At 44.9% G+C, this 27,208-nt stretch overlaps 1 protein-coding gene across 5 annotated transcripts in view; it reads left to right on the forward strand.

Moving 5' to 3' along the window:
- The window catches only part of BEND7 (BEN domain containing 7), a 74,742-nt gene that overhangs the window by 26,879 nt on the left and 20,655 nt on the right, over positions 1-27,208 (forward strand). For all 5 annotated transcript variants that reach the window (XM_072955057.1, XM_072955058.1, XM_072955059.1 and 2 more), the window contains 3 exons: positions 340-462; positions 3,930-4,195; positions 14,543-14,768. In XM_072955057.1, the coding sequence (XP_072811158.1) occupies positions 340-462; positions 3,930-4,195; positions 14,543-14,768 (615 nt within the window). The remainder of the gene's footprint in view (positions 1-339; positions 463-3,929; positions 4,196-14,542; positions 14,769-27,208) is intronic.

Consider the following 27,208-nt stretch of genomic DNA (forward strand, 5'->3'; position numbering starts at 1 on the left):
TTCTCAGAGCTATTTTCTGTGCAGAGTAGCGTGAGTGTTTTTCGTGAATTGTGATGTATTGTTATCTGAGATGAACTGGCGGATGGAGGGAGGCCTGCCGTGATGGCGAAGCGTGTGCGTGCGGGAACAGCACGGCCCTTACGACGGAGACCCCGGATAATTAGATCAAGTCAGCCCCAAAATTCAGGTTGTGAAAATTACTGGGTAGCTTTTCCTCGGGCACAGGTTTCACAATAACTGCACAGGCTTCAGAATCCCATCCAGACACCCTCCCCCTTGTTTTTCCCCTCTTAACTTCGCTGTTGCCTGGCGTCCGCCATTCTTTTCTTTCATGCTTAGGAGAGCTTCCAGCCATGAATCCGTCAGTGGGGCCGAGCTGCTGCACTTGTAACTGCCAGTCAACGTTGCAGGCCATTCTCCAGGAGCTCAAGACCATGCGCAAGTTAATGCAGATCCAGGCAGGTACGGAGGTCAGCCCTCTGGCTTTTCATGCGCGTGTGACGTGTTCACTTGGGCTGTTGGGCTTGGACCCCTCACTGCATCCCACCTGGCTGTCTCGCTGTGCTTTCTCAAGTGTCCATTTCTCAGCTTTTCCTGCCTCCCGTCTTCCCTTTAGCAAGTCAGACACATGTTTTGCCGCTGATACTGCTAAATACTTTCGAGCACGTGCTCCATGTATTTCACCCCGATCTCCTGGTACTTAACAGTTAAACTCATGAAGCTAATTAAATTCGGAGAGAGTGATACCCCAAGGTGGGCAGAGTTCTTCAGCTCATTTTCCTAATGTGAGTCAACACAGGGGTTCACATCAGGGAGCAAGGGGAGAATGACTTCTCTTCCCTCCCGAGGTGCTGGGTTTGGGGGGCTGCGTGCATCTCAACACCCCCCGCCTCCTGCACAAGATCCCCCTGGGCTTTGTATGACGGCAGGGAAGCCCCACATATCTGGACGCACAGAGGATCCCTTTGGAAGCTTGGGCTCTGCTGGTGGAGATTCCAGAGCATCAGCTGATAAGAAACGCTCGTCTTGGGCTCTGCTTGTGGCTTTTCTCCCCAACATTCAAGACAGAGGAGTTCAGAGACACCTCATGTTTTGTCTTTTTATTTACATGATGCTTTTTTGGTTCTCACTCCTGTTAGACAAGTTAAAGAGCAGTGAACTTTCAGTTTGGGGTCAGAGTCCCAGTTTCTCCTCTCCTAGCTTGTGTGACTTCTCTGAAACTCAGATTTCTCACCTGTAACTGGAGTATTAATATCTAACTCACAGGGCTGTTTGGAAATAGAATGAGATAGTAGATGGAAATGAACTCTGTAAAGCATGATCCGAGCCTAAGCCCGTTTCATTACTGTTGTTGCAAAGACCTGGAGCATTCCATAGAGGTCTGGAAGTCTAGGTCCTTATTCAAGTGGCTCTGTGTTCTAGTCCCCACAGTTAGTGGGGGGAAAGATAGAACTTTTTTTTGTCACAGGCACAGAAAATAATAAATCTTTTTTTTTTTCAGCCTTCCCACCCTTCAGGGAAGGCTGCTCCTTGAGCAGGAAAACAGCATAGTCGTATCTGACTGGCACCTGCCACCCCCTCCCTGCTGTAAAGGTGTTCAGAAAGGGCACCGTGCAGAAGTCGTGCTCAGTGCCATTTAGTGGATTCTAGTAAAATGTCAATATTCAGTGATGTGGTTTGATGTAAAAAAACTTAAAACACATCAGTTGCCCAAGATCACATGAAAGTAAAGTGGGCAAAGGGCTTTCTGAAAAGCAGCATCTAATTTTATGTGCCAGATTTGGTCTTATCCCAAGGGAAAAAAATAAATAAGCATTTTGGTCAGACTGGTAAGCGTTTAACTCACCTTGTTCCGCCAGGATAATCTGTGTGCTTATTAACCTGGCAAAGGTTAACATCTCCTAAATGAGGAGCCCGGAAAGAAAGGTTACTTCATTATGTACAGATTCTTTCCTCAGAGGGAGAATTTGTTAGCACTTAAGAAAATATGCCTATGAAATGTAATGATCTGTTTTGTTACTTAAGCTCCTTACTACTGAAATGGCAAACTACAAATTGCAACCATTTAAATCCTTGACTGAAGCCGTTTTAGAATCTATTAAGTAAATGCCACCATGTCACCCTGTTTTCTTTTCTGGACCTTTGCAGATTAGGGCGGTAAATGACTCCAAAGCTGTAGGATAAACTGAATAAATTACTCTTCTTTAATTTTCTTAAACTTAAGAATTTGTGTTGAGTGGGGAGATTTACCTAAGGTTTATTGCCTATAAATCGTAGGTTTGACTCCTGTTTAGAAAGTTTCATCTTGACTTTAGGGAGGAGGCAGGGAATAAGATCAAGCAATGAGATTTGGATGCAAGAGACGATGGCTCTGCCTGGACTTGCAGAAGGAGGGGGAAAACTCCGAAACCCCTGCGTTATTTATGCTAAAACGTTTTCTCTTTTAATTTTGAAAAGTGAGGCTTGGAGAGGCTTGAGTCCTAGACCGTTGATAATTGCTTCCGTAGGATATCTGACTTCGGGGACGGTGGCCTAGCCTCGGGTAGAACAGAGAAAAGTTCCAGTCTGGCTTGTAAGAATCACTCAAGGAGCTTTTGAAAAAAAAAAAAAATTCCCAGTGCCCAGTCATCACCCTTGGAAATTCCAATTCAAATTAGTCTGGGGTGAGGCTGAGACACTGGCTTCTTTTTTTCTTATTTTTTAGCTCCAGGGTGATTCTAATGTGTAGCCAAGGTGGAGAACCAGGGAGCTAGGCTAATTCCTGCACAGGTGGTTAAAGAGCCTGGCAGTGCTCATTTGCAGCGTAAGGGGTTTGTTCCTAATATTTATAAATGTCTGTCCAGTCCGGAGAGACAGATATCAAGTTCAGAGTATCAATATTCTTTATTTGCAGCCTGACAGGCAGTGACCTGTACTCTGTGCATGTAAAGAGCTTGTATTTAGTGGTGTGTTTCTGTAGAAGAGCACCTGTGTCCTGCGGTCATGTTTAGTAAGCCGTATTAACATATGAAGCTTTAAGTAATAATGCCGTATTTTCCCATTAAACTTTCCATCAGAGGATTTTTAAATGGTTAACAAACATTCCTTCTCAAAGGGCATCTGTGAAAACTATAATTACCAGCCCTGATTTCCTCAGGTGCACAGTCAGTATTAGCACTCAGTCCTTGATCGGTGCTCTTTGTCTTTGGAACTCACACCATTTCTGGATCTTACTGACTGGCTTCCCTTGTACAGAATTACAGTCTCCCTACTCTTCAGCTACAGAAGCCTGAGGTCTGGGGAAAACAGCCTGGTGGGCATCCCGCAGCGTGCGGAGCCGGTCAGTGTGCGGACGGTGGGGGTTTGCGCGGCAGCAGTCACTGGGCTGTAACTGACCGGCAGGCTCGGCCCTCGTGCTCACTGGCGCAGGCGTCCCCGTCATTCCCGAGTGAGTCTTTTGAGCCACCTTGCCCACATAATCGTCCTTGCGCCGTCTCTGTCAGCTTGGGCACCTGTAGATTGCTGGTTACTGCTTAGTGTAACCTCAGGTGACAGCTGGAATATTCCTGCGGTTGCCAGGAAGCATGGATGCCTACACCTCGGTTTAAGTCCCAGAGTTCTCAGTCACTTAAAAATGTCATACGATGCGTAAAATCACGCTTCAGTGTTTTCTCGTAGCTCCTAACCCTTCCCTCCCGTTGACCCCAGTGGTGGCGGTGCAGTGTGAGTATTCGCCAGCCTTTGGAGCAGAGTTTTCTCTTGGGTTTCCCTGCCTGTCGAGCTTTAAGGTGCTTGAGCTGGTATCTGGTAACCGGCAGGTCCAGCGCAAGGTTGATTTTGGTGTGCCTCGCCGTTTCAGCCTCGGTTTTGGAGCAAGTAGACAGACAGGTGATACGTTTTCCTAAGTTAGACACAAGTGCCTGTACCGTATTTTTGTTTGTTGTTCACAGTTGGAACCCCAAACCGACAACAACCCCCACTTTCCCTTATCTGCTCCCAGCGAACTGCTGTCTCACGCAAGAGAAATAAAAAGAAAAAAGTGGCCCCCAAGACCGCTGAACCTCTCACTGTGAAACAGAAGCCCGGTGTGTTAGAATCCGAGAAGAAGACGACAGTGGCCGCCGAGAATCCCGGTCTCCCCGCAACTGAGCACACGCCCTCCGGGGAGAACCACATCCTAGGGTTTGGCATCATTGTCGAATCACCTTCCTCCGATGTAAGTCGATATTTTCTGGCTGCTTATGCTAATGTCGTGTAATTGTCAAGAACTGTACAGGATTAATACACTTTGCCCTTAACTCGTTCTGCCCAGGAAAACCAGAGAAACTTGCAGAATACGTGTGGGAAAGAGGAAAGGAAAACTATTCCGAATTTCCTTGCCCGGAATTTCTCTTCTGAAAATGTTAAGCCTTATTTACTTAAACGTGTTTCCATGCTTTATCTCTGAAAAAAAGAAGGGTAATGGAGTAAATATTCTGCTCACTAATTTCGTTAACATTTTTAATTTTGAAGCGGCCGTTTTCAATTTCCTCCGTGTAAAGAGCTAAAAGAACATAATTAAATCCTTTGTAGATGGGCATAAATGAACACAACCCTACGGATAAGGTCACACCTTTCTAGAAACACAAACTAATAATAAAAAAGAAGCAGTGGTGCTAATTCTGCTTTATAGATGCATGCTACACTGCTAATTCGGCTGCAGTGCCATGCCATTTAGTCTGTGTAATGATAGGTTAACACTCTGCAAAGGTTTTTCTATTTTAATATCACAGCCAGAAGGTCGTCGCAGCCCAAGATGTTGGATGACACCTAAGACATCCATCTGACTTGCCATTTTATAGTCATGTGGCCATAAACTAACTCCTTCAGTCATGTGCTGTATTTGCAACAGCACGCTCTACGTACAGTATCTTGATCTAAGTACACGGATGCTGTGAGTCCCGGCTTGTGGGGAGAGCTCCTAAAATAAACAAGAATGAGAGATCTATTATTACCAGATTGCATAGGATAAGAATCCTGCTGAGAACTCCGACAGGCCTATATAGGATGGGAGTTGGGCCCTACCTCTTAAACTTTAAATAAGAAATAAATTACTATTTTAAAAGAACATTGGTTGCCTTTCAAGTTGCTGAAGGACAATTTGCTAGCATGGGTCTTTAATAAAGGGAGGCGACAGAAATAATCATCTCGTGACTTTGTTAGGCTAGAAAATCATTGGGACTTCTATCCAATCGTTGGTGTGAAGAAGTTTTTGTCTGTTTGTTTCATATCTATGAACACATGCACAATTGTTAAGAGGTTCTTCTAGATGGAAAACTTAGTTTTGAAAAATCACTAATGATGCTAGCAGGCTACCCTGGACCATCTGGCTCCTTTGACAATATCCTGTTGTTATCGCGACTAAGGCCCAGGTTTCAAAAGCCACGTCGATCACACATTTGGAAGCAGAGGTGAATGATTCCACAGCACAAAGTGCATTCAGTCTGAAGCAGTTTACGTAATACTTTTACCTTTTATCTTGAATTTTTTAGGCATAAATATATCAGGAACAGTCATTAGTGTTGTGAAAATCATCTCCTAAATGAGTCGATCTAATGCTAATAACTGAACTGTCTCCTTTTTAATATTTAAGCTCTAAACGCACTGCAGAGGTAAACTGAGAAAGATCTGATAAAGGCCTGATGTGCATTAGTGAAACAGAATAGAATTTTTCTTGTCTTTACCAATATTGGTATTGTAATTTATATACAAATTTTTTTTTGCTTTTTATTCATAATGATTTTTGTTAACAGGAGCTATTAAATTTAATAAAGCACATTCAGAATTGTCCATGGAAACTCATTTAGGTGCTGATTATCTTTGAAGGATAACTTGCTTCTATAAAGAAAAGCAAAAACCATATAGAGATGCTGTCTTTACAGCTGAAAGGCTGTAGGCCGTTTGAGTCATCTATTCGACAGGAACTGTAACTGCACTGGGGGACCATGCAGTCAGTCCCATCATTAGAAATTTTGGCCCCAGATAGTCTTGCTGGTATTAACAAGCCTGGCCTGTACAGTCCCAGGGTCGGGGGGACTGACTCCCTTAAGTGTGGGACCATCGGCGCTAAGGTGTGTAAACTTAGGTGCCCTTGTAGTCTTTTATTATTTCTTAGCCATGAGCCTTTTAAACTTTGGTGGAAGTCCAGAGGAGAAAATAGAAAATATATAATAACCGTATAGGAACTATTCTATAAAACGGATTGGAGAAGATGTAATATAATTGGATTATATATAAGTAGATGGAAATTGTTTCTGAAGGTGAGCTCTGAAAAGTACCTGGTGTTGGGAAAATTAAGTCTGAGATTGTAGGATTGAGCAGGTGGCCCAGTGTGGCTAGAGCATCCGTGTGGCTGCCCTGATGGCAGATGATGAGGTAAAGGCAGGATGTTTTCACCCAGACGGTGAAAGCCCGAATGTGTCCCCCCCAGGCCCTTGGCCCTTTGATCTAGTGGGCGCTGCGGAGCTGTTGCAAGTTTTCTGTAAAGGAATCGTCATACCCGAGTTTAGAATGGAATCTGGAGCAGCACTGTGGATGATTGACAGATGTAGAGAAGATACTAGAGGCAGAGAGACCAGGAGGAAGATAATTCCAGCCAACCAGGCAAGACATTGGGAGGCTCTGTTCAGGAGCAGTGAGCCTGAAAAGACAGAGAAACGAGAGGCATCCAGCAGGTTCCCACCCAGAGGACTTGGTGACTCAGGAGAAAATAATTCCCACATTTCTCTTGGGAAACTAGGCCGGTTACTAGATGGTACAGACTTCCTTCACGGAGACAGGGAAGGCAAGAGCAGAAGCAGGCCTTCAGTTCTGGGTGAGCAAGGTGATATCTGGAAGCCATGAAAAAAGGACACATAAAAGCTGTACTTCATTGCTTTTTAAATGCAAACAAAATATTACTGTACATGTTTTAAAGTTCACAATTTATTAAGTTATCTTTTTTCTGCTGTGACTTTTAGTGTCACCCAGAAGCAAATTTGTGTGTCTGTGCACAAGCACAAACATCTGGGGCTGGAGATCAGAGCAGCTGGACCGCAGGTCCGAGGATGGTTATCTCCACCCAAATGCGGAGAGACTGAGCCCTAGTCAAAACCAGTGTCAGCATCAGCATCTCAGAGCGTTGTGAACACTGAATACCCTGGAATATACGGGAAAATCCTGCTGCAGTGCCTGGCACATAAAATGTACTCAATAAATGGCAGAACACCTGCATTTGCATTAAGCGCAATATACAAACTAACCTTTCAAAGCTTGGGGTCTAGGACTTGGCTTTAATTAGAGCCCTCTCCTCGATTTAACCCCCGGTTTCTCATTCTTTCCTCGTGACTCCTTTCTGCACACTCCTCCTTCTACAGTCCTTTCGAGAACTTTCTCTGCTGGTTTGTAATTGTTCGTGTGATTTCCCTCCTTCCCCCAGCTTCTCAAGGGCAGAGACTACCTCACCATCGTCGTCGTCATAATGATAATAATAACTGCATGCTATCCTTTGCTAAGTTTTTCATCAATTTCGTCCTCCTTTGGGCGGTGTCACTATTATCCTCACTGTGTAGCTCAGGAGACCGGGGCATAAAGGGCTTGATACCCTGCCCAGGCTCACACCGCTAGACAGGGGGAGCCGGTTCTCAAACCCAAGGGCTGAGAGTGCCTTGACGGACTCGGGCGCCAGCCCTCACCCAGCTCGCCCAGTAGGTGACCAGCACTCAGTAACTGCTCATGAGACGATTGTAACACAAGGGAGAACTGGAAGGCTAGACCATGGCCGTTGGTTCTGTGTACTGGGGGGTTTCTGAGGGGGAACTCTATGGTTAAGGGTGCAGCCCCTGGGGTCAGGATGCCAGGCTCGGAGCTCAGCCGTGTGACCCTGAGCAAGTGCACCTGCCCCACCTCCCTCACCTCTCTCACCTCCCTGTTTTCTCTCCATGAAATGGGATAATAACAGTGCTGACTTCATAGTGTGGGCCCGCTGGAGAGTCCAGTGACGTCATTTGGTAAAGCACTTAGAATAGTACCCGGTGCATTTTAAGCACTCCGTAAATACTGCTTCTTTTTTCAACCTTAGCAGTCCTAGTTGAGTACCTTTATAGCAACAAATATAAACATTTGTTAAGTAAACTTCTTTGGACATATGTATGAGCAAATACACGTGAACTAACACGGTTTCTCAAAAGAGAGTGGCCAGAAATGTTTTTCTTCAGGGGCAGGATTATTTGACCCATTTTAAATTAGCACATTAAATAAAACTGAAACCTAAATTACAAGATGCAGAAGCAGAAACCCCGAACCGAATTTCAGATTTAAATGCAAGTTTAGATTCTTTCTTCATGAGCTCACACCCTAGCACTCTGCTGGCACTCAGACAAGACACCTGTGAATTTTTGAGTTACTGTTCTTTCCTACCTGGTTGGATTTATTGATCTGTGTTTTTCGGGGCAGATATAAATGGTTTAGGGTTATTTCCTTGTTTCTTCTTGTTCGGCTTGTTCTTTGGACTTGTTGAAACACTAACCAGCTTTTTAAAAATATTTTAAGTTTTTTAAAAATGTAGACACCTTTTTTCTACTTCTTATAGTTATTATGAATTTTTTCCAGTAATCCTAAGTTACACAAAGGTTATCAGCAGATAAAGCTACAGACATCCGTCAGCTTAAGATAATTTTGTGAATGCTTACGTCAGTCTTAAACAATGTGAAGTGTACTTGGTGCTTTCAACATAAACATAGCTTCTGAAGTTAGAATCTGTTTTCTTAATTTCTTCTTAGCCCAACAATAAAGTAATCCACTGGGAGCTGGTAAAGCAGATGAATCAAGCAAGCGATGTTTTACTTCATTCACTGACACACTGAAATTAAGGCAGCGTATGCTTCGGAGTTCAGGTTGTGGTGCACACTTCCTGGGTTCACATCCTTGCTTCACCGCCTGTTAGCTGGATAATCGTAAAAGGAGTTACCTAATCTCTCTAGGCCTTAGTTTTTGCATCTGCAAATTGAGGCTAATGGTAGTGGCCGCTTCCTAGGACGATGAGGATGAAATGAGAAAACCCCTGCAATGTGTGTTAGCCTAGGGCCTGGAATACAGTAAGTAGCAAATATGTGCTAATTATAGCGCCATTTTCCAGGGCTCCTAGTCCTTGCCCTTTAAGGACCCTGCGAGGAAAACACACCAGCAGTAGAGACAGCATAACAGGGGGGAAGCTCTGGCACAGGCAGACACAGTGGAGGAGCAGGGGCGGTGCTCTGCCTGGAGGGCGAAGGACAGGCTCTCAGAGATGGAATCTTCTGCGAGGCGCAGTTTCAGTGGAGTTACGATGGACGACGCTAGACTGCAGTGGTTAACAGCTTATGTAGTAAACATTTTGGCTCAAATATCTTTAGCATAAATCAAGCCCAAGTCCTCAAGAGTCTTTAAGTTGCCACCTGAGACGGGAAGAAGCTGAAACCATCTCTGAGAGACTTTGCAGTGTCTCACCACACAAGCGCATGAAGACACTTCCAAGGAGCCAGATTGTAGTGTCTCGTCTAACATTAAATTCTTAGTTCTGCCGAAATTTCTGTCAGATAGAAGTCGATGAAAGATTGGCTCTTTAATGACTTCTTGTAATTATTATCCTATTCAACGTTCAATATATGCCAGTCTAGAGATTACATAATGCGTTTTTGGGTGGATCCCTTGTCTGAGCATTTTTAACTTGCTGCAGAACATCCAAGGGACCACCGTGGACCTCTGCCCATCAAGGCTGTGGTTCTCAGCTCTGCCATGTCCCCAGGCCACGCTGTTCTGAGCTGGAAACAGCTGTGCCAGCTGGACGAACTAGATCAGGCCCATCTTTCAATCCAGTGGGTTCTTGGGGCCGCTCAGCCCATTGGCCATGATCTTGGCACAGCATTTAATAAGTGGTAACAGTAATACTTGCTAAATCTACCTGAAACAGACTTGAGTTATTGGAAGTAGCTACAGTTTTTCTCAAACAGAAGCAGATCACATTTGTGAGCAAAATAAAATCAGTTATGAAGGGGTTTTGTGTTTTTTAAAATTTCACAAACTAAAGCTCATTTTCCTAGATGTGCATCTGGTATACTGCAAAATAAATACTAAATGAGAATATAGGATCATTGTATGTGCAAGTATTATGAACAGAAAGACTGAATTCACAGATTTTAAACATTCTTATAAATTTTGGATTTTCAGTCCAAAATCAATTAGTCTTACTCGACAGAATCCTGCCTTTTCTTCCATAATTTTCTTCTAAGTTTCAGTCTTGAGCCAGTCTGAAACGCACCCTAGCTAGCAAGTCAAGTATAGGAACTAGTTTGTATAATTAATTAATTTGCAATTGAAAATCTGGGGCTAATACCCAATATGAATATTCATGCATTTCTTTTTACTCTTAATTGATGACCACACATAGCTTTTTACATGTCTTACTGTAATTTGCTATTGATAAAACCTTATATAAAATAGGCAATGTCAGGTTGTTCCCTGTGTGATTAATTTGTTATGATCTCCTTGAAACTGTCTTACATATCTTACTTTAGATTATACAGGGGAGTCTCATGATAGGCTCAGAGAGACCTAAGGGAGAATCTTTTAATTTACCTGGTTTGGGATTCCCCCAGCCAAACTAGATCTTAACCCCAACTACTTCTAAGCAGAGGGAGACCGCAGTTGAAATGCAGAGAGAAAGACAATAGTTAATGTCCTCACGAGGACGTGCAGATTTTGCCTTCAGAACGTCACTCAGTGTAAGGTGTAACGCCACCGGATAAGGGAAGTTCAGCACTGGAGACAGTATTGTGTTCAGTGGCTGATGGACTGAAAACAGGCAAGACATATGTGAAAATCCAAATTTATAGCAGGGATTCAGACCCTTGACTTGTACAGCGATGACTCTAAGTGTCATAAATCCTGCCCCAGACTTTGGATGTCTTCATTTGAAGATCATATTACTTCAGTAATCAATAGAATCTATAAATTAGTGTGTTCGCTGTCTGTCCTAGCTCGAGGAGCCAAGAGTAGTTCTGTCGAAGGAAGTCTAGCCTTCAGTATGATCCTCACTTGGGACAGTGGTGGTTTCTCTCACAGCGATCATCAGTGAGCAGAGAGAGCTCATTTAGACTAGACGGTAAACAAAAAGAAGAGCCTCAAGGATACAATTAAGGAAAGAGTTTTAACCCGTTTTTAAATATAAGTGCAAAGTTGTGGATCATTACACAGCACTAATCCACCGTGATTATATTTGTCAAATGGAGGAGATAAAAAGGTTTCATACTAGGAGTTTGCGATTAGTTACCCTGGTATCTTTTTTTCATGTCTCAGGAAGTAAAGCTCCCCTCGTTTTTTTGTTCTTGTTTTTGTTTTTCAAGGAATTGGTCTGTTGCTGCGGGGCACCTGGTAGACACGGCCTTAGTGCTCACTGGCAACCAGCTAAGAAATCTGCCTGAAAGAAAGGGTGTGAGGGGCAGGCGGGGCAGGCCAGTCACCTTGGCTCCTGCTCCGCTGCTGGCTGCTGCCTCAGCGTGTAAACCTGACTCCTGTGGAAGGGGCACGTAACCAGGCGAGTTGGTGCTCCCCGATCTGGAAGGAACACTCCAAAATGACAATAACTGGCAGCAGAAAGCACAGCAGAAAGCGCTGACAGCGTCTGTACTGGGGGAGCAGCTCAGAAATCAGAACACGGTCACCATCCCATAGGGAGTCTCCTGGCTCCACAGAAACCTCCAGACACTTTGTTTTAGGAGTCACAGCAGATGCCAGAAACAGTGACTGCACCTTTGGCTCCTAAATCCTACCTCCTCCAAGGCCCTGATGAAATGCTGTCCTGCCTACCCCCGACCACATCGCCTTCATCCCTCACGCACCAGGTGCCCCGTGTCATGGTCTGTGCCCGCTTACGGCACTTAGCGTCCCCCGCTTTGTGTGACTGGGTTCACGTGTGTGTCTCATCTAAGCCTGACCTTAAACTCCTTCCGCACGGAGGATGCTGTCAACACTGAGTCAGGCAGGGGTCTCCGCTCCCCGAGCCGGCACAGGTCCTGTTAGGAGAAGGCGAGCACGCTGAACCAGAGCACCTCACTTAGTGTTTTCTTTATTCTGAGAAAACTGTCAGGCACTTGCTGGGCGTTTGGCACTCTGGATGCAAGAGTACACCTTCTGGTGAGAAACACAGACTCCCAACTAAATAAATGCAGCGTGAAAAGTGCCAGGAACACAGTCCATAGAAAATACTCTGAGTGGGTGAAGAAACGAGTGGCTAGTTTTGCCTGGTGGCTAGCAAAGGTCAGAGTTTCTCAAACCAGGTCCAAGTCCCACAGGAGGGATCCGAGGGGAGTTCTGGGCATCTGGGAGGTCAGGGGGCTGAGCTTTAAGCACCTGCCTGGGGGTACCAGGATCTGGCAGAGATACACGATTGAGATGAGCTGGTCCCTTTCCCTTTCCTCTCTTGCAAATTGAAGAGTTTCTGTACCACCTTGGATCCTCAAATAGCTGTGAGTTGCAGTTTCTATGAAGTTGACTGGGATTCTTTTTTTTTTTTTTTTATGGCTTTCAGATGGTATAGGAGCTCTTAGCAAAACTCTGTGGTCAGTTCATTTAGCATGAAAGGTCTAAGTGCAGTAAATCCTTGTTAAATAGATATATAATAGATTACCCTATGGGGTGTGAAAAATAAAATTCTGGTTATGCATAAAACTTCATCTTAGATTTAGATGGTAAACGTCTCTCAGCCCTAACATTTCCACATTGAATCATTCAACAAACGTGCCCTGAGGGCCTGAGTAAGCCAGCTTCTGTCCCTGGAGTTGGGGTCACAGCCCCCAGCTCCGTCAGCCTCCTCTGCAGACCTTTGCCAGCAGCGAGGGGCGAAGGTCAGGAAGCCATCCCACAGCACCGTTCCTGTAGTGGTATTTACCAAGCATCCAGAGACCGAAAGTTGAATGGCAAAGTAGAGAAATGAGATGACTTTCTAGATAACCCAGTTGAGAATTCCATTTGGGAGGGGCAGGGCCCCCAGTCCTCCCCATATCATCTGAATAATTTCAGCCCTTCCCTGAGCCCTTTGACTCTGACCATCACACACCATGGACATAGCTGGGCATTATGAGAAGCAAGAGAATGAACAAAAATAATAACCCCTGTTCTCCAGGAGAAAAACTAAACCCAAATCCTCACATGACTCACAGGATTTAGGAAATCTAAAGTAGTGTCAGGTTTGCAGAGTTTCAAATATGATAGCTAAGAATAAGCTTTTATAATAGAGCTTAAGTCGTGTTTCCTTTGGACTTTTTTTCTAATGAAAGCTTAACCAACTGCACTTCTTCACGTTAAAGTTACTAAAGTCATTATGTAAGTAGTAGCAGAAAATGACTTAACAGGTGATGACTAACAGACTTCTAATTAACAAGAGTTTATTGAGTGCCTACTATGTGCCAGGCTTTAGAGATATGAAGCCTGAGTTCCAGGCATCAGAAGAGCCTCCATCTAATAAATAACTATAATTAGACATATAATGGTATCTATAAATATAACATAAAATGTATTATAATAATTTTATAGATATGTTATAAAAACATAATGTGAAAATAATAGACATAATATACAGTCATGTCAGATAAATAGCTGTGACAAAGAGCACACAGCCACCTCCTTGGGAAAGAAGGCGTTAGGGACGGCTTTGAAAAGGGAGTGGCCTAAGCTGAGTTGCAAGATGGGAAGGCCATTGCAAACACCCATGGCAAGCCCACAGAGAATGTATTTTCAGTGTCTGAGCTTATACGGTAGAGTCCAAGTTGAAAGGCACCTTATCGGTCTTCTGATCCAGTGTCCCAGCCAGGAAATCCCCAACAGATTTTCCTCCCAAAAGCAGGGGTCAGGGGTGGGCTTAAACTGCCTGGGGCAGCTGCTAGGCAGTGTTGTTTATTTTAGGTATTAGTTGGCTCAAGTCTTCAGTGGAGGAGATAAATACAGTTGCATAGGTAAAAAGCACTGGTCTGGTACAAAGAGCGTGCAACCTACCGGCAAGCTCCGTGTTCGTGTCCTTGGGCAAATGAGATCAAATTATTTAACGTAGGAGAAAGTGATCTGTAAACTGCGATGTGCTGAGTACATGTAAATTATTTTTAAGTCATTTTTGTTATGATCTCTTGGGCACCCGACTTCCTTCATTTACAAAATGAAAATGTTTCACCCAGGAGTCTCAAGTCCCCTCTATAGCTCTAGAATTAAATGCTTTGGTGATTATCCAGCTTTCTCTTGACTGTTTCTAAGGACAGGAATGCTTTTTCAGCGTACTCCCTTCCACTGCTGTGGACAAGGACTTAATATCGGCATTAGAGCATCCTGTTTGGGGAATTATAACTAGTAATTGGTTTTGTAAGTTGCAGACCCTGGCACACAAAGCTGAGGCTATGCGGTTTGCAGGATTTGTGGATGTTGCAATCAGTAGTGATGTTTTTGTTGTTGTTGCACATTGCGCCCAAAGTCAGTTGCTTCAAATCTTGCTTTTAATGACACGTTTATGTTCTTTTGGTAGCCAGAAGTGCAGCTTGCTGAAGGCTTCGACGTGTTCATGCCTAAATCTCAGCTGGACTCAATATTGTCAAACTACACTCGCTCAGGGAGCCTTCTGTTTAGAAAACTGGTGTGTGCGTTTTTTGATGACAAGACTTTGGCTAACTCCTTACCCAATGGGAAGAGGAAAAGAGGACTCAATGACAACCGGAAAGGACTAGACCAAAATATTGTGGGTGCAATAAAAGGTTGGTCTGCATCATTTCATTTTACGGGTTCTTTGTTAAGCTTTGTCTTCATTCCGTAAAGACGCAGCTGAAACTGGTAAAGAGCTAGAGATGAATTTAACGTGTGGTTGGCCATTTGCCCACCAGCAGGGCTTTGGGGGTGTGAGTTCCATAACTCTCCACCCCAAATACCACTAAAATTTGCTATTTCATGGTGATGTTAGTTTGTTAAAAATCATAACTTAAGAGCCGGTCTGATCTACTGCAGAACCAAAAAGTTTTTCCTTAATTAACTTTGAAAATGAAGATATTTTTCCTGCCAGCAAAATCAGAACAGGATTTCTGCTGAGGTTTTTTTAGCTGTAAGAATAAAGCTATGATGCATTTTTGAAAATAAAGTAAAATGGTTCTCTCCAAAGTTCAGAAGTTGCTTTAGCACGTCACTGCTTCTAAAGACATTTTAAGTGGAAGTGAACCCACTGTGAAGCCAAACCCTACTCTGCTCCCTCTGGTTTTGTAACATGGAGTCATGCCAGTTACATGCAGAGAGGACCACGGGTCTCCCTCTTAAAACTTGCAAACTGTGTCTGAATTCCACGCATCATGAAAGCCATGCGCATATGAGTAAATATTCATTTACGTCCACTTCCACATCCTAGATGTGTTTTTTTATTTCTTAATTTTAAAATGTCCTTATTCGGGACTCTGATAAGTGTAATTTTAGGTAATAGATTTTAGTAATTTAATTTTAGGTATTTAGATGCAATTTTCAGAAAGAATGTAAATGAGTTCTCAGATATAAACACAACTGCCATGAAAATGAAGTTTGGGATCCGGCCTTAATTGCCCTAGAATCACTGAGCAGAATGTTCTTCAGTGCCCAGGTCCTGTGTCGTTTGGCTGTGGAGTGGGACTGACACACAGTCACCACCACCACCCCCACTCCTGGTCCCCGCTGTCATGCAAAACGAGTAAATGAATTTAACAGTGCTTAAAGGGTACTTGGAAACCTACAATTAACTTTTCAAAATAATACAATTTTTAAATGGAGTTAGCAAGTACCAGGCAGCTTTTGTTCGTGGCCAGAAGGACATAAGCCCTGACTAACAGAAAATTTCTCATTCTCCAACAGAGTTTTTTCACTTAAAGTGACAGTTGAGTTGTATTAAATAAGCCAGAGAGATACCACAATCTCTGCCATTTCTGAAAAGAATGATTCAGCCTGGAGCGACACTGAAAACAAGATTACAGAATTTGAAAAATAGTCAGTGATGTAACCAGGACTTGCTGAAGTGAAGAAGGGTTCCATTTGGATTTAATATGGCTGGGGCTTCTGGAAACACGAAGGTCAAGGCTGAGATGCTTTTCAGGCTAACGCTTTTAAACGTGCTGAAATGTAGCCAGGGATTGTTTTAATTTTCTCTTTTTCTAGGGCAGTATATTAGCAATATGAAAATGTTTGGAAATTAGGGAATCATAAACGACCGTGTTGCATTTTAATGACGGTAGGAGAGTTACCCTGATAGATGAGAATGAAATCTATCATTACAAGCACGCTGATACGGCTTTTACTCCATCACTTTCAACCTGGACAGACTGGACCTCATACAGTGGTTTGAAAAACTCATATAGAGAACATGCCTTAATTTTCTTCACGGCCACACTCTTTAGCCAGAGATAAAAATGACAGTGAGGCTGCTTCTGCTCTTAATACATAATCAAGCAGATTATTCAGGTCAGAGAACTTAAATTTTCCATACCTTCTTTTATCGTTGAATTAAACATGGCATTAGAATTCTTTTAGAACAAAGTAACTTTAAAACAGACACAAGTCCACCCATAAGCCACCAGCAACCTAGGTCAACAGATATTGTATGTTCACTTGTTTACTCACAGTGTTGATTTGTAGAAAGAGTTTTACTTTGATTTTTTGTTCCTGGTTACAAACTAATACCTGCTTGTAAGAAAAAACCCAGACGGTAGAGAAGCATAGACACTGAAAGGCCTCCATCATCCCGGTCTGCGGAGGGTACTGGTACCGTCCTTCAGGCTTCCTTCAGAGCATGAATGTGGTGTCAGCTTTGTCTCTCTTGCGAGAACGTTCTGTCCATGCTGATCAGCCAGCGCTTTCACCTGATTGATTCTGACCATTTCTTACAAGCATCTCGAGGACAAGCCTTGTCTTCTTACTTTTTATTCCCTATTGCACGTCAGGGAGAGCTCCGCACACAGTCAGGTTTGCGCAAGTGCGCGCCGCGTGAGCGAACGGACGTAGGTTTTCGTCTTCCGTCTCGGCTCTGCCCTTAATCCATGGACATAGTGGGTCTAGTATGAAACATCCATTCTCACACCTGATTTGGCATGACTGATGTCAAAATGTTGCTGTAAATTTCCGCCAGTTAATAAAGTGCCAATGAAAACATTAAAAAATGGAAACTAAAATTGAATATAAATTTGGATACAATTCTCTTAATTCCCTAATACCTTTTGCCTTTACATACCATACTTCGACTCCTTAGAAGTGTATTAACCCACATATTGCAATATAAAGTGATTTTTGGAAGTAACTCTTCATTGAAGGTCTTTTGGGGGGCGTTATTATTTTATTTATAGGTTTATTTACTAATTTTTTTTAATGGAGGTACTGGGGGGTTGAACCCAGGACCCTGTGCATGCTAAGCACATGCTCTACCACTGGGCTATACCCTCCCTCTGGAAGGTCTTTTTTTTTCAAAGAGAGAAAATCACACAAAATGTAATAACACATATACATGGGAGAAATCCAGGGAATCTGAGTAACTCCTAATTGAAAGTCGTATATAATAATTATACCCTGTTTTTCTCGCTGTTGTTAGAGTTAGAAATGTATTTCCCTAACCAGGTCTTCTGAGTCTGAGCAATCTGGGAACGTGATAAAGTGTTTTCTTTCTACATCATAGTGGCAAGGCTACTCGTGTTACCACTACTGTCTACCGCATACTTTGAAAAGATTTTGCAAATGTTAAATATTCAGTCTTTCTTCCTCCATCCTTTATGGGATCATGCACCAATACTATATTAATTTGAAAAGTTCCACACCCTAGTAAGATGCAAAGATGAGTCGATTATCTGTATAATTGTCAAAATGAAAACAACAGTGAGGGCTGGATTTTTTTTCAAACTAAGTGATGAGGTTGGTTAGGAATGGGAAAAAAAGATGAAAGAAAACCTGTGAAATGCTTATAAGTAGGAAGAGAAATGAATAGAAGAAGCAGAGTTTATTGTGGGACTGTTAACATAGCTCTTTGTGGTGATAATTAATATTCCCCATGACAGTATCTTGAAAATAAAATACAAGCCTCTTTGTAGAGATCACGTTTTTCACATAGTTTCATCTGTGTTATGGTGGCTGACACTTACTGGTAATTCATTAAAAATTCATTTATAGGTATGACCCAACGTATTGATGATGAGAGGGTCCTTAATGAGAAACAGTCACCTGAGCACTTTGAGTTTAACTCTGTGAAGAAGCACCTTAGGCCCTTATTAAGGTTAGTCTCAGGTTTTGGTGCCGAGGATAACTTAGTGTCTGGGGACTGACGGTACAGCCAGGACGCAGAGTGGAGGTCAGGACTCGGGCGTACCCCCCCCCCTTTAGGCTCTACCTGCTGCAAGCCATCTTGTCTCGATGCCCTGTGCCGGGAGACCGTGCCGGGTGACCTAGCGAGAGGTCATACTGACCTCATCTTTGCGTCTCTGGATGCTCTTCAGAAAGTGTAGTTGCAGTGGAGCCATTTTTAGAACCTGGGCTGTGATTTTTAATTCAGCTTCATAGTGATTAGTTGAGTATGTTCTGTAGATTCTTGAATCCTCTTGCATTCAAAGGAAATGATGTCTGCTTGTCAAGTGCAAGAACCACTCTCCTGCCCTTAGTTCACTCCGTGCAACAGCCGAGACGGTGCAAACTGCACTGCTGCTCTCGGGGTGTCCGGGCTGATGACCCGCCGGGAGGGCCTGCAGGGAGCAGAGCATCCCCAGAGGAGCCCTCGCCGGGTGGGGACGCCCCCAGCACTAAGCCATGCTCCTTACACGTCATGGGACCTCATTCCTCCCATGGGCTCTGCTCAGCACACCACCAAAACCTCTCTTCTTATTTCAGCAACTGTAGAGACACGAAGGGTCTATGTTTGCCATTTTTAGAATGCCCTTGTCTTCCACTTTTATTGTACATCATCACTCACTTCCTTGGATTTATTCCCCCAGAAGTGAATAGCTGTCTTCTATCTGACCTTCAACAGACTTTAACATGTTTGGGGGGTGGCATCTACATCTGATTTATTGTTTATTTCTTGACAGTAACTTCTGTGCATTCTGAGATCTCCCTGTAGGAACAAGCCTGAATCATCAGCTTGGATTCAGATACCCCTTATGATGTTGATGATTTTAGTTCCATTTACAGGAGAGGAAACTGAGGCTTTGAGAAGTTAAGTAAATTAAAGCAAACAGCTAGTAAGTGGGAGAGCCAGGATTTAACCCGAGGCCTCTCTGACTCCAAAGCCGCTGTCTAGCACACTTACTTTGTTCCTTCTGTAAGGACTATTTGAAAAGAAGGAAAGCTATCCCAACTTTAAATTTCTGTCTTAAAATTTAGCATTTGGGGTTCTCTGTCAGTTCCACGGGGAAGGTGGCCAGGCCAGTGGTCCACAACGACCGGTGGGTTGTTGTTGGGTCACATTCAGAATGAACCGCTGGGTAAAACGTAGCTCTCCTTCGCCTTATTGACACGCTTCAAGGGCAGGTCTTCCTCTGAAGGTAGTGGGAATCAGCCCCGTCCCGGTGGGGAGGCAGAGAGGAGTGTGACCCCCTCCCAGGGAGAAGGACGCTTCCGAGACTCTTCAGTACAGAGAGCCGCAAAGAAAGAGCTGGGAAGCCACACTGCGTGGAGGCGGTCTTCCCAAGGTGTATGTAAATTAAGTTCTAGTTGAAATATTTGGCTGTTGGAACCCATAGACAAGTGCTTTCATTCAAGAATCCTTTTGGAAGATGGATAATTAACTTATCTGTTCATATTTTTAGCTATCAGATCAGCTTGGAACAGTCTAGACCTGCATGATATTTAACAACAAAATAAGAACTAACGACTATGATTACATCAGGGTGCAGCTTGTTTCCTGGCTCTGTTGATGACTGTTGCCTCGTGGTGGTGGTTGTCTGTATCCGCCCGCTTTTTATGGCGGCCCAGTGACAGGTGGGTGATGCGGAATCTTGGCCAGTCCATACATAGAGCCCCGTATGTCCACCCCCTTCCATAGCTGTTGTTGGATTTTAGTGTGCATAAGAATTAACCTGAGGTTTTGGTTCAAAATTTGGATTTCTGGGTCCCCTCCTTGGAGACTGATTCCGTAGACGTTCGGTAGTCCCAGAAATCTGAATTCTGAGCAGGCAGCTGCAGGTGATCTCATGCAGGCTGTCTCCCGGCCACCCTCACAAGAGCCGTGCTGTCCCAGCCCCGACTCACTGCTGGTTCTGACGAGTCACGATCTGTGCGGCACACACGACAGGCCTGCACAAGCCCGTCTCCCTCCTCTGCTGCTCAGAGCAGCCCCTTCCTGAAGGCTGCCCTCCATCCCTCCCGGAGAGAAGGAGAAGGTAGTGTGTGTCAGAGCCTCTCACCCTTTCAATCTCTGGGGCTTCAGCTGACCTTTTTCTGTTGTGTGACACAAGGGGGCTGGTTTCAGACATGCCTGCGATGCTTCCCCAGGACTTGAGTGATCAACTGCCCGGTTTACCAGAGTGGAAGAGGGGTGTTGCCAGACTTCAGCCCAACTCTAACATGCAGTCACTCAACAAACATACTTTTCCATGAGGCCCTATCATCGTGACAGAAAATGTCATCTCTGTTCTTGGCAAGCACTTGGCCAGGCTCCTCGATTGCATATCTGAAGCCCGCATCCAGCCAACTTCTTCACCCAACAGTGTGATCGAGAAGACTTGGTCTCTGCTGCTTTTCCACTACTAGATAAATCGGGAGAACGCCAAAATGTTTTCAGTATTTTCACTGATGTCGCAAACTTAGACATCATCGCAGGCATGACATTTCTGGGAAGGACACTGGTGCTTACTGCCCACCGACTGAGCCAGGACAAGGATGGTGACAAGGATGAGTGAGGCATGGCCCCTGAGCTTAAGGAATGTGCATCTGGTGTAGACAGTGAGCCGGACCCAGAACCGTCCTCCAGTAAGGAAGAGAATCAGTGCCCAGTGCCCGTGGCTGACCGGCGGGAGGAAGCACAGGAGCTGGAGATCCCTGTAAGAGGAGGGCCCGCAGGGCAGGGGGCGTCTGGACTAGACCTTGAAGCATGTGTGCCAGGTGCAAAGAGAATGGAAAAGGTTAACTCACAGAGTAAGTTTCCTGAGGCTTAAATGAAGTAAGAAATTGGGTGAAAGCCTTTCGGCTCCAAAACCCTTGAAAGTCTTACTCTGAGTGTTGAGCCTTCAGTCCCCACCAACCTGTGCACCTTAACATGTTTAATGTCATGAATGATGAGCGCCAGGGGCTGTCAAGCATGGCTGTGCTTCCTACAGCTGCTTCTTAGAGCTGCCTCGGCCCCACTCCAGACGTAAGGAAGCAGAATCCCTGGGGTTGGGGCCAGAGTGAATGGCAAGACTTCCCCTGCCTTGTCCTCCATAAGCTCAGAAAAGGAACCTCCCCTTTCTCAAAATCACAGATCTGTCTGTTTGAGGCACAAGGAGCAAAGGGGGACGTGGAGAAATTTGGTAGGAAGAGGGTTGTGGCTTTTACAATCTTCCTTCAGCCCGTCACACAAAGGATGGGAACCCACTGGAGATTCACTTGGAGAGATTCAGTTCTGACTCCCAGGCACCGACGTCTTCCCAGCCCGCATCACAGCACCACGGTCCCGGCCTGCATCACGGCACCGCGGTCTGGGATGACATCAGCAGCCTCCTGTCAAAAGAGCTGAGTTTCTGTGGCACAGACAGGGCCACCAAAGCACGACTGCGTGTCGTAGTCTGTTGATTTGTATGTTCATCATGATGGCTCTCTGGCAGATGCAGGTCAGCTGGCCAGAGGAAGGGGCACCTGTGTAATTTGCGTAATGGCACCACATGGGCTGGCCCCGGCCCTGAACCCAGAAAACAACATTTTCTGCGTAGCCCAGCTCCTGTTTCTTTAAATCCCTGAGTTGTGCGGCTGATTTTAAACGCTCACCAGCGTCTTCAGGTAATGCAACGTCGCTCCTGTTTTCTTTCCTGTTGTAAAGAAGCAGAATTGTATAATAAGTCAAAATTGGTCAAATTACATTCCTCAGAGCTTTTCTCCTGGCCCTATAGTTGGTGCTGGTGACCTGGCGATTGTTTTCATTCATTTCCGTAAACAGTTACTGAGTGTCTCGTACAAGGTATGCATCAGGAATCCGAGAGGCTCAGGAACTGATGTCTGCTTGGATCTCTGCCCTATAGGTGCATATGCAAATGATCATGGAATATTTGCTGTCCCCTTAGGACTATGGACTGATGGTAAGTCCACAAAAAACTCAGGATATATGTCAGCTTCCATTAAGAAAATGCCTCAAAATCCATAGACCTTTGTTGCAAATGGAACTGAAAGCTGTCATCGACAGTGGCTGCCTTTAAGACATCTTTGTGTGAGAGCAGGCAGAGCAGGGCTGCATCTGTCCCGCTCAGACACCCTTGGAAGAGAGAGACCTGCCTCGTGGAATTAGTCAGGGCTCCTCACCGACCGCTCCCTGCAGTCAAGTCTGCGGTTACATTGGCTGTGTTTCCAGGTTCTTCTGCCCTGCATCTGGCTCTTGGGTAGACTGTGCCACCTCTCCGTGATCAGCTCTAGGGACTTCTCAGAGCCTTAGCATCCCTCATCCACCCTGTCCCCTCGATCACAGAGTAAACCCAACATGGGTATGTCAAGTACGCACCTCCCCATACCTCTGCCTCGCCACCCATACCATTCTGAACCAGCTCAGCCATCTACAGCTAAGAGGGAGCAAATCCTAATTAGGAATGTGGACAGAAACCAGGAGCACACGAGACAGTTGACAGTGGGGACTGAGACACGCAGGACATCCAATCACAGGGCGTGGGGGCCTGGCTGGCCTCTTTCTAGAGTCCGGAGTGGTCCTTACCCACACGGCGCATCACCTGAGGGGTGGCACGGGGCTTCTCATGCCAACACCCCCTTGCAAACACATTATTTCTGACAGAGCATCACCGTTCTCCTGCTCTTCAAGTTTGAAAGCTCAGAATCACCGTCAGTGCCTTTTTTTCCGTCTGCCACTAACCCTGCTTAACCAGCCACCCTATCCACTCTTTTTGCCCCTGCTGTCCTGTTCACTGGTCCTCACCTTCTCTGACACTATCTTTGTCCAAATGTCCATCACCTTGTCCTTGAAGTTAAGCAGAAAAAAACTTAAAATATCTTCCTTGCCCCTCATTTCTTCTCCTCAGTCACACTGTGTACTGACAGCCACTTGTAAAACAAGGTTGCACAACATTTGTCTTACCTCCTCTTCACCCACTATGTCAAGTGCACACTCTGGCCCTTTCCAGAATCGCCGCAACTCGACTTCCTTCTCTTTGCAACCGTATTTCCCAGCCCTTCTCCCGGCGAGCCAGCCCAGCAGTGACACTCTTCTCATTTGGACTCTGAGTTATGCTATGTTCCCCGGGGCCACAGTCCTCTCTCTGTAGATGAATCCAACTCATTCTTCTTGGTCCAGCCCAAGTGTCATCACCGCCACCAAGAGACTTTCTCCTGATGCCTGAGCCTCCACTGATTTCTCCTTTTCTAAACTCCTGTAGAACATATTACCTTTATACAGTTTAGCAATATGTCCTAACCCTTAGCTCTGCTACTCATGGTTTAAGTGGAGGGTGACTGTATCATTTATTGCCCAAACCGGGACACTTCTGAGAGTGAGAATGGTGCTGCTAATCATTCCACCAGGAAAACAGACATTTTGAACTGTCCCGGGCAAAGCTGGATCTACGGTCATCCTACTTGTGTTTGGACATCTCATCTTTCCAACAAGGCTGTCAGCTCCTCTGGGGCAAATCTGACGTGGGGAACACTTGCTTTGCATATTCCTCGGCACATGAAGCATAATTAATGACCCATAAATACAGGAAGGAAGGGAAGAGAGACGGAGGGAACTGGGCAATCCATTCATCCTCACAAAATAAGTGGTTTCTTAAAAATCAAAACACAACTCCACTGCCGTGGATGTGTACAGGGCATGAATCACGGGGCAAGCGAACAACTTCTCCACGGCACGTTGGAAGAGGGCAGCTGAAACCCGAGAAGGCAGAATATAAGTTTGAAAATGAGAAGAAACAACAGCCACAGGGAAGTCAAGTGGTGCAGAGCCATCGAGGACGGTATCAATCTTGTCAATCAAAGCCATCAGGGCAGTCCCGAGTGGAAGACCCAGTTGTACTCAGTGCGGGCTCTGAACGCACTGGTTGTCATTAAATATCAAAAAGCAGCCTTCACAAGACACAAGATAGAAAGTGTAGTTTGTCACCATGTCTTTCGTGCCACAGAGTCATCATCTTCAAAAGGGAAAGTGCAGTCATTTTATTGTGGGGTTTTGATTTAAATAGACCTCACAATGGAGCCCCTAAGCAGGCTAAAGCACCATTTTCTGGTTTTAGCATCTTAGGACCTCCTGATGTATCAGTATACTTGTCCGTCCCTGCGTTTTTTAGCATCACAGCACCTCGGAGCCTCAAAGAGAGAGTATCAAAGAAAAGTTTGCGAACTCTTATCATCAGCCTCAACGTCAGCCCACGATTTTCTTAAAGCTGCTCTCAATTGGAAAGAAGTTGTCACCATTCAAAAAGAACAGAAAACACAGTCCTAGCTCTGAGGCATCTGCCCTGCAGTAACACCCAGCATCTTCGCCCCGCTCACAGCGCAGCAGCCACAGGGGAAGGAGGCAGGGATGGGGCGGTGTGTTGCCCTGATCCCCCAGGGCGAGACCTCATCCCCCTGCCGCTCCCCTGGCTCTTCATTCTTGTCCTTCCCACCTTGGCCACCTCTCAGCTGAGGTGGTTGTGAGGGAATACAATGGTCACTGAACTTCCCAAATGTGTCGTAACCCATTCTGGGACTCTGGCTCTTACTGGCTAGCGGCAAACTCAGGACCTCATGAAAGGTCTTTGAAAAGTTTATGTGCCAAGAAACCCTAGCTTTAAAAAAAGAGAGAAAACTCGGCACTCTTTCCTCATCTGTTTCTATAAAGGACAGGTAAACAAGGAAGGGTTCTGAGAGGCGCTGCCTGGGCACGGGCGTACGTGGGATTTCACGCCGCTGCCCCACTTCTGGAGCTGAAGATTGCCAGTCTTTTCAGTTTTGTTTCACTTGACCCCCTCAGTTCCTGATCTACGAAACAAGAGAGTTCTGCTATATCCAAGATGCCTTCCAAGTAGAATTTCTATAAATCTATGATCTTGAAACATTTCTCTTTCCCAGAAAAGGGATGTAAATAGTAAAACACCATTACATCAAAGCTTGTTATTAACCAGCTCTTACTATTCAGCGGATTTCATTCATCCCCTTGAAACACATCAAGCACATTAAGCAAATGTGTTGCAGCACAGTGAGCCCAAAGGATGGTGCTCATTGTATTTCCAACTAGTTGTCTCACAGATGAGCTCTGTTGAGGGCTTCCTTCAAGAGCAGTCAATGAAAATTAACTTTGTTTAATGTCAGACCCCACTAAAGCCACTTCCTTTTAGACAGAGATGCCACTGTAGCAAAAACTGAACAAAGGAAGACAAGGGACATTGTCCTTTTCCTCCAGACTGCTCTGGCCTCAAATCTTTGAGAATCGCTGTGGTTCAACAAGATGGTTCAAACCTTAAAATCCCACCAGTTTGAGAACAATGAAAGGAGCATTGTGGGATGTACTCCCGACTCTGCCACATAACGTCTTGAAACATGACCTTCTCTTGAAAAAAGAAAAAAAGGCTTGGCTGATTTTTCAAGTCTCTTCCAATTCAGAAATTCTGTGGTTCAGTAGCTTTTGTCCAAATTCTCATAATTAAATAAATATGACTGGGAATCAGGTTTATGGGTATGTAAGTTCCTTTCCATTACGACAACCAGCTGAAAGTTACAGCCCTGCCCCCACCCCCACCCCCATAGAAGGAGCAGCACGCAGGGACAAAGTACCCATGGTCATCGTGGCCAGCTGTGACTTGACCAGACCAGCCGACTGGCCTGCAGTCTCCTGCCCGCACAGTTCAGTGGGATATTCTGATTTCATCAATAAGTGCATTATTGTTTGCATGACTGTGTTTTCTTAGCTTTACCTTTCATCTAAAGACTTCATTTTTTGGGGTGCATTAGTTGAACTGTACTAAGTCTTATTGTTGAATCAAAACCTGAAATGAACCTCAGGACTTAGTGCATTTCAAGACTAATGCTTATTTATTGGAGAATTTCTTCCTTCAATTCTTTGACCGGAGAAAAGATACCTCAGATTTCTTCTTTCGCAAACGAGACGTTCATGCTCCCGGTTATGTGACGCACCGAGTAAACGAGAGAGCTGTGGTCTCTGCCTTGTTGAGTGTATAGTCTGGATGATCAGTAGAAGGTATTATTTAAAAATAAAAAATCAGGCAGGGAGGTCTTGCCCGAGAGGGTTCCGTGTCAGCCAAGACTTGCAGGATGATGGAGTCTTGCCTTCCCCTGTTCCTCCCACTGGGCAAGTCACCCCGTCTGCTCCTGGCTCTGTTTCAAAGAAAGCTTTTGGTGCTCGTCCCAAGAGAGCGTGTGTGTGTGAGGAGTGTTCCTGAGACGGGACAGCACTGACATCTTCCTGGCCTCATCCTAGGAGAAACTTTCTGATGTGCTCATAGGCTGATTGGAGAGCGGCCTTTGTCCCCATCAGCAGTGAGCAGCCTTGAGGTCAGAAGTGGAAAGCATCACGCTCCTCTTCATCGTGAACGTGCTGGCATTGTCTGAGGTTCCTTTTTCTCTCTCACCGCTGAGACTGAGAACAGGTGTTGGATTAACTTCATCACCCCGCCTGCCCCCCAACCCCACTCCTTTCTTTTTTTTTTTAAGAATCAAAACATCTTTCCACCAAACTCCCTCCTGCTCCAGACAAATGTGAAGTTGGTGTGAATCTTCCCCATTCATTTTTTTCCCGATTTTACTGTTTAAGTGTGTGCACTCCATCACATTTACTGCTGTTTTGTGAATTTGCGAGTCTACATACCCAGCCTCACACTGTAGTTTGGCAAGTTTGTGTCTTGTTTTTCACGTTTACCCTACATTATGAATCTAGTTTATTCATTCTTTTAAAATTTTGTTTGTTTATTTGTTATTTGTACTATTTTATTTACTTTTTGGCAGAGGGGAGGGGATTGGGTTTATTTTTAGCGGAGGTACTGGGGGTTGAACCCAAGAAAGACATGCATGCTAAACATGCGCTCTA

Source organism: Vicugna pacos, chromosome 35 (genome assembly GCF_048564905.1).
Source record: "Vicugna pacos chromosome 35, VicPac4, whole genome shotgun sequence".
Lineage (NCBI taxonomy): Eukaryota > Metazoa > Chordata > Mammalia > Artiodactyla > Camelidae > Vicugna > Vicugna pacos.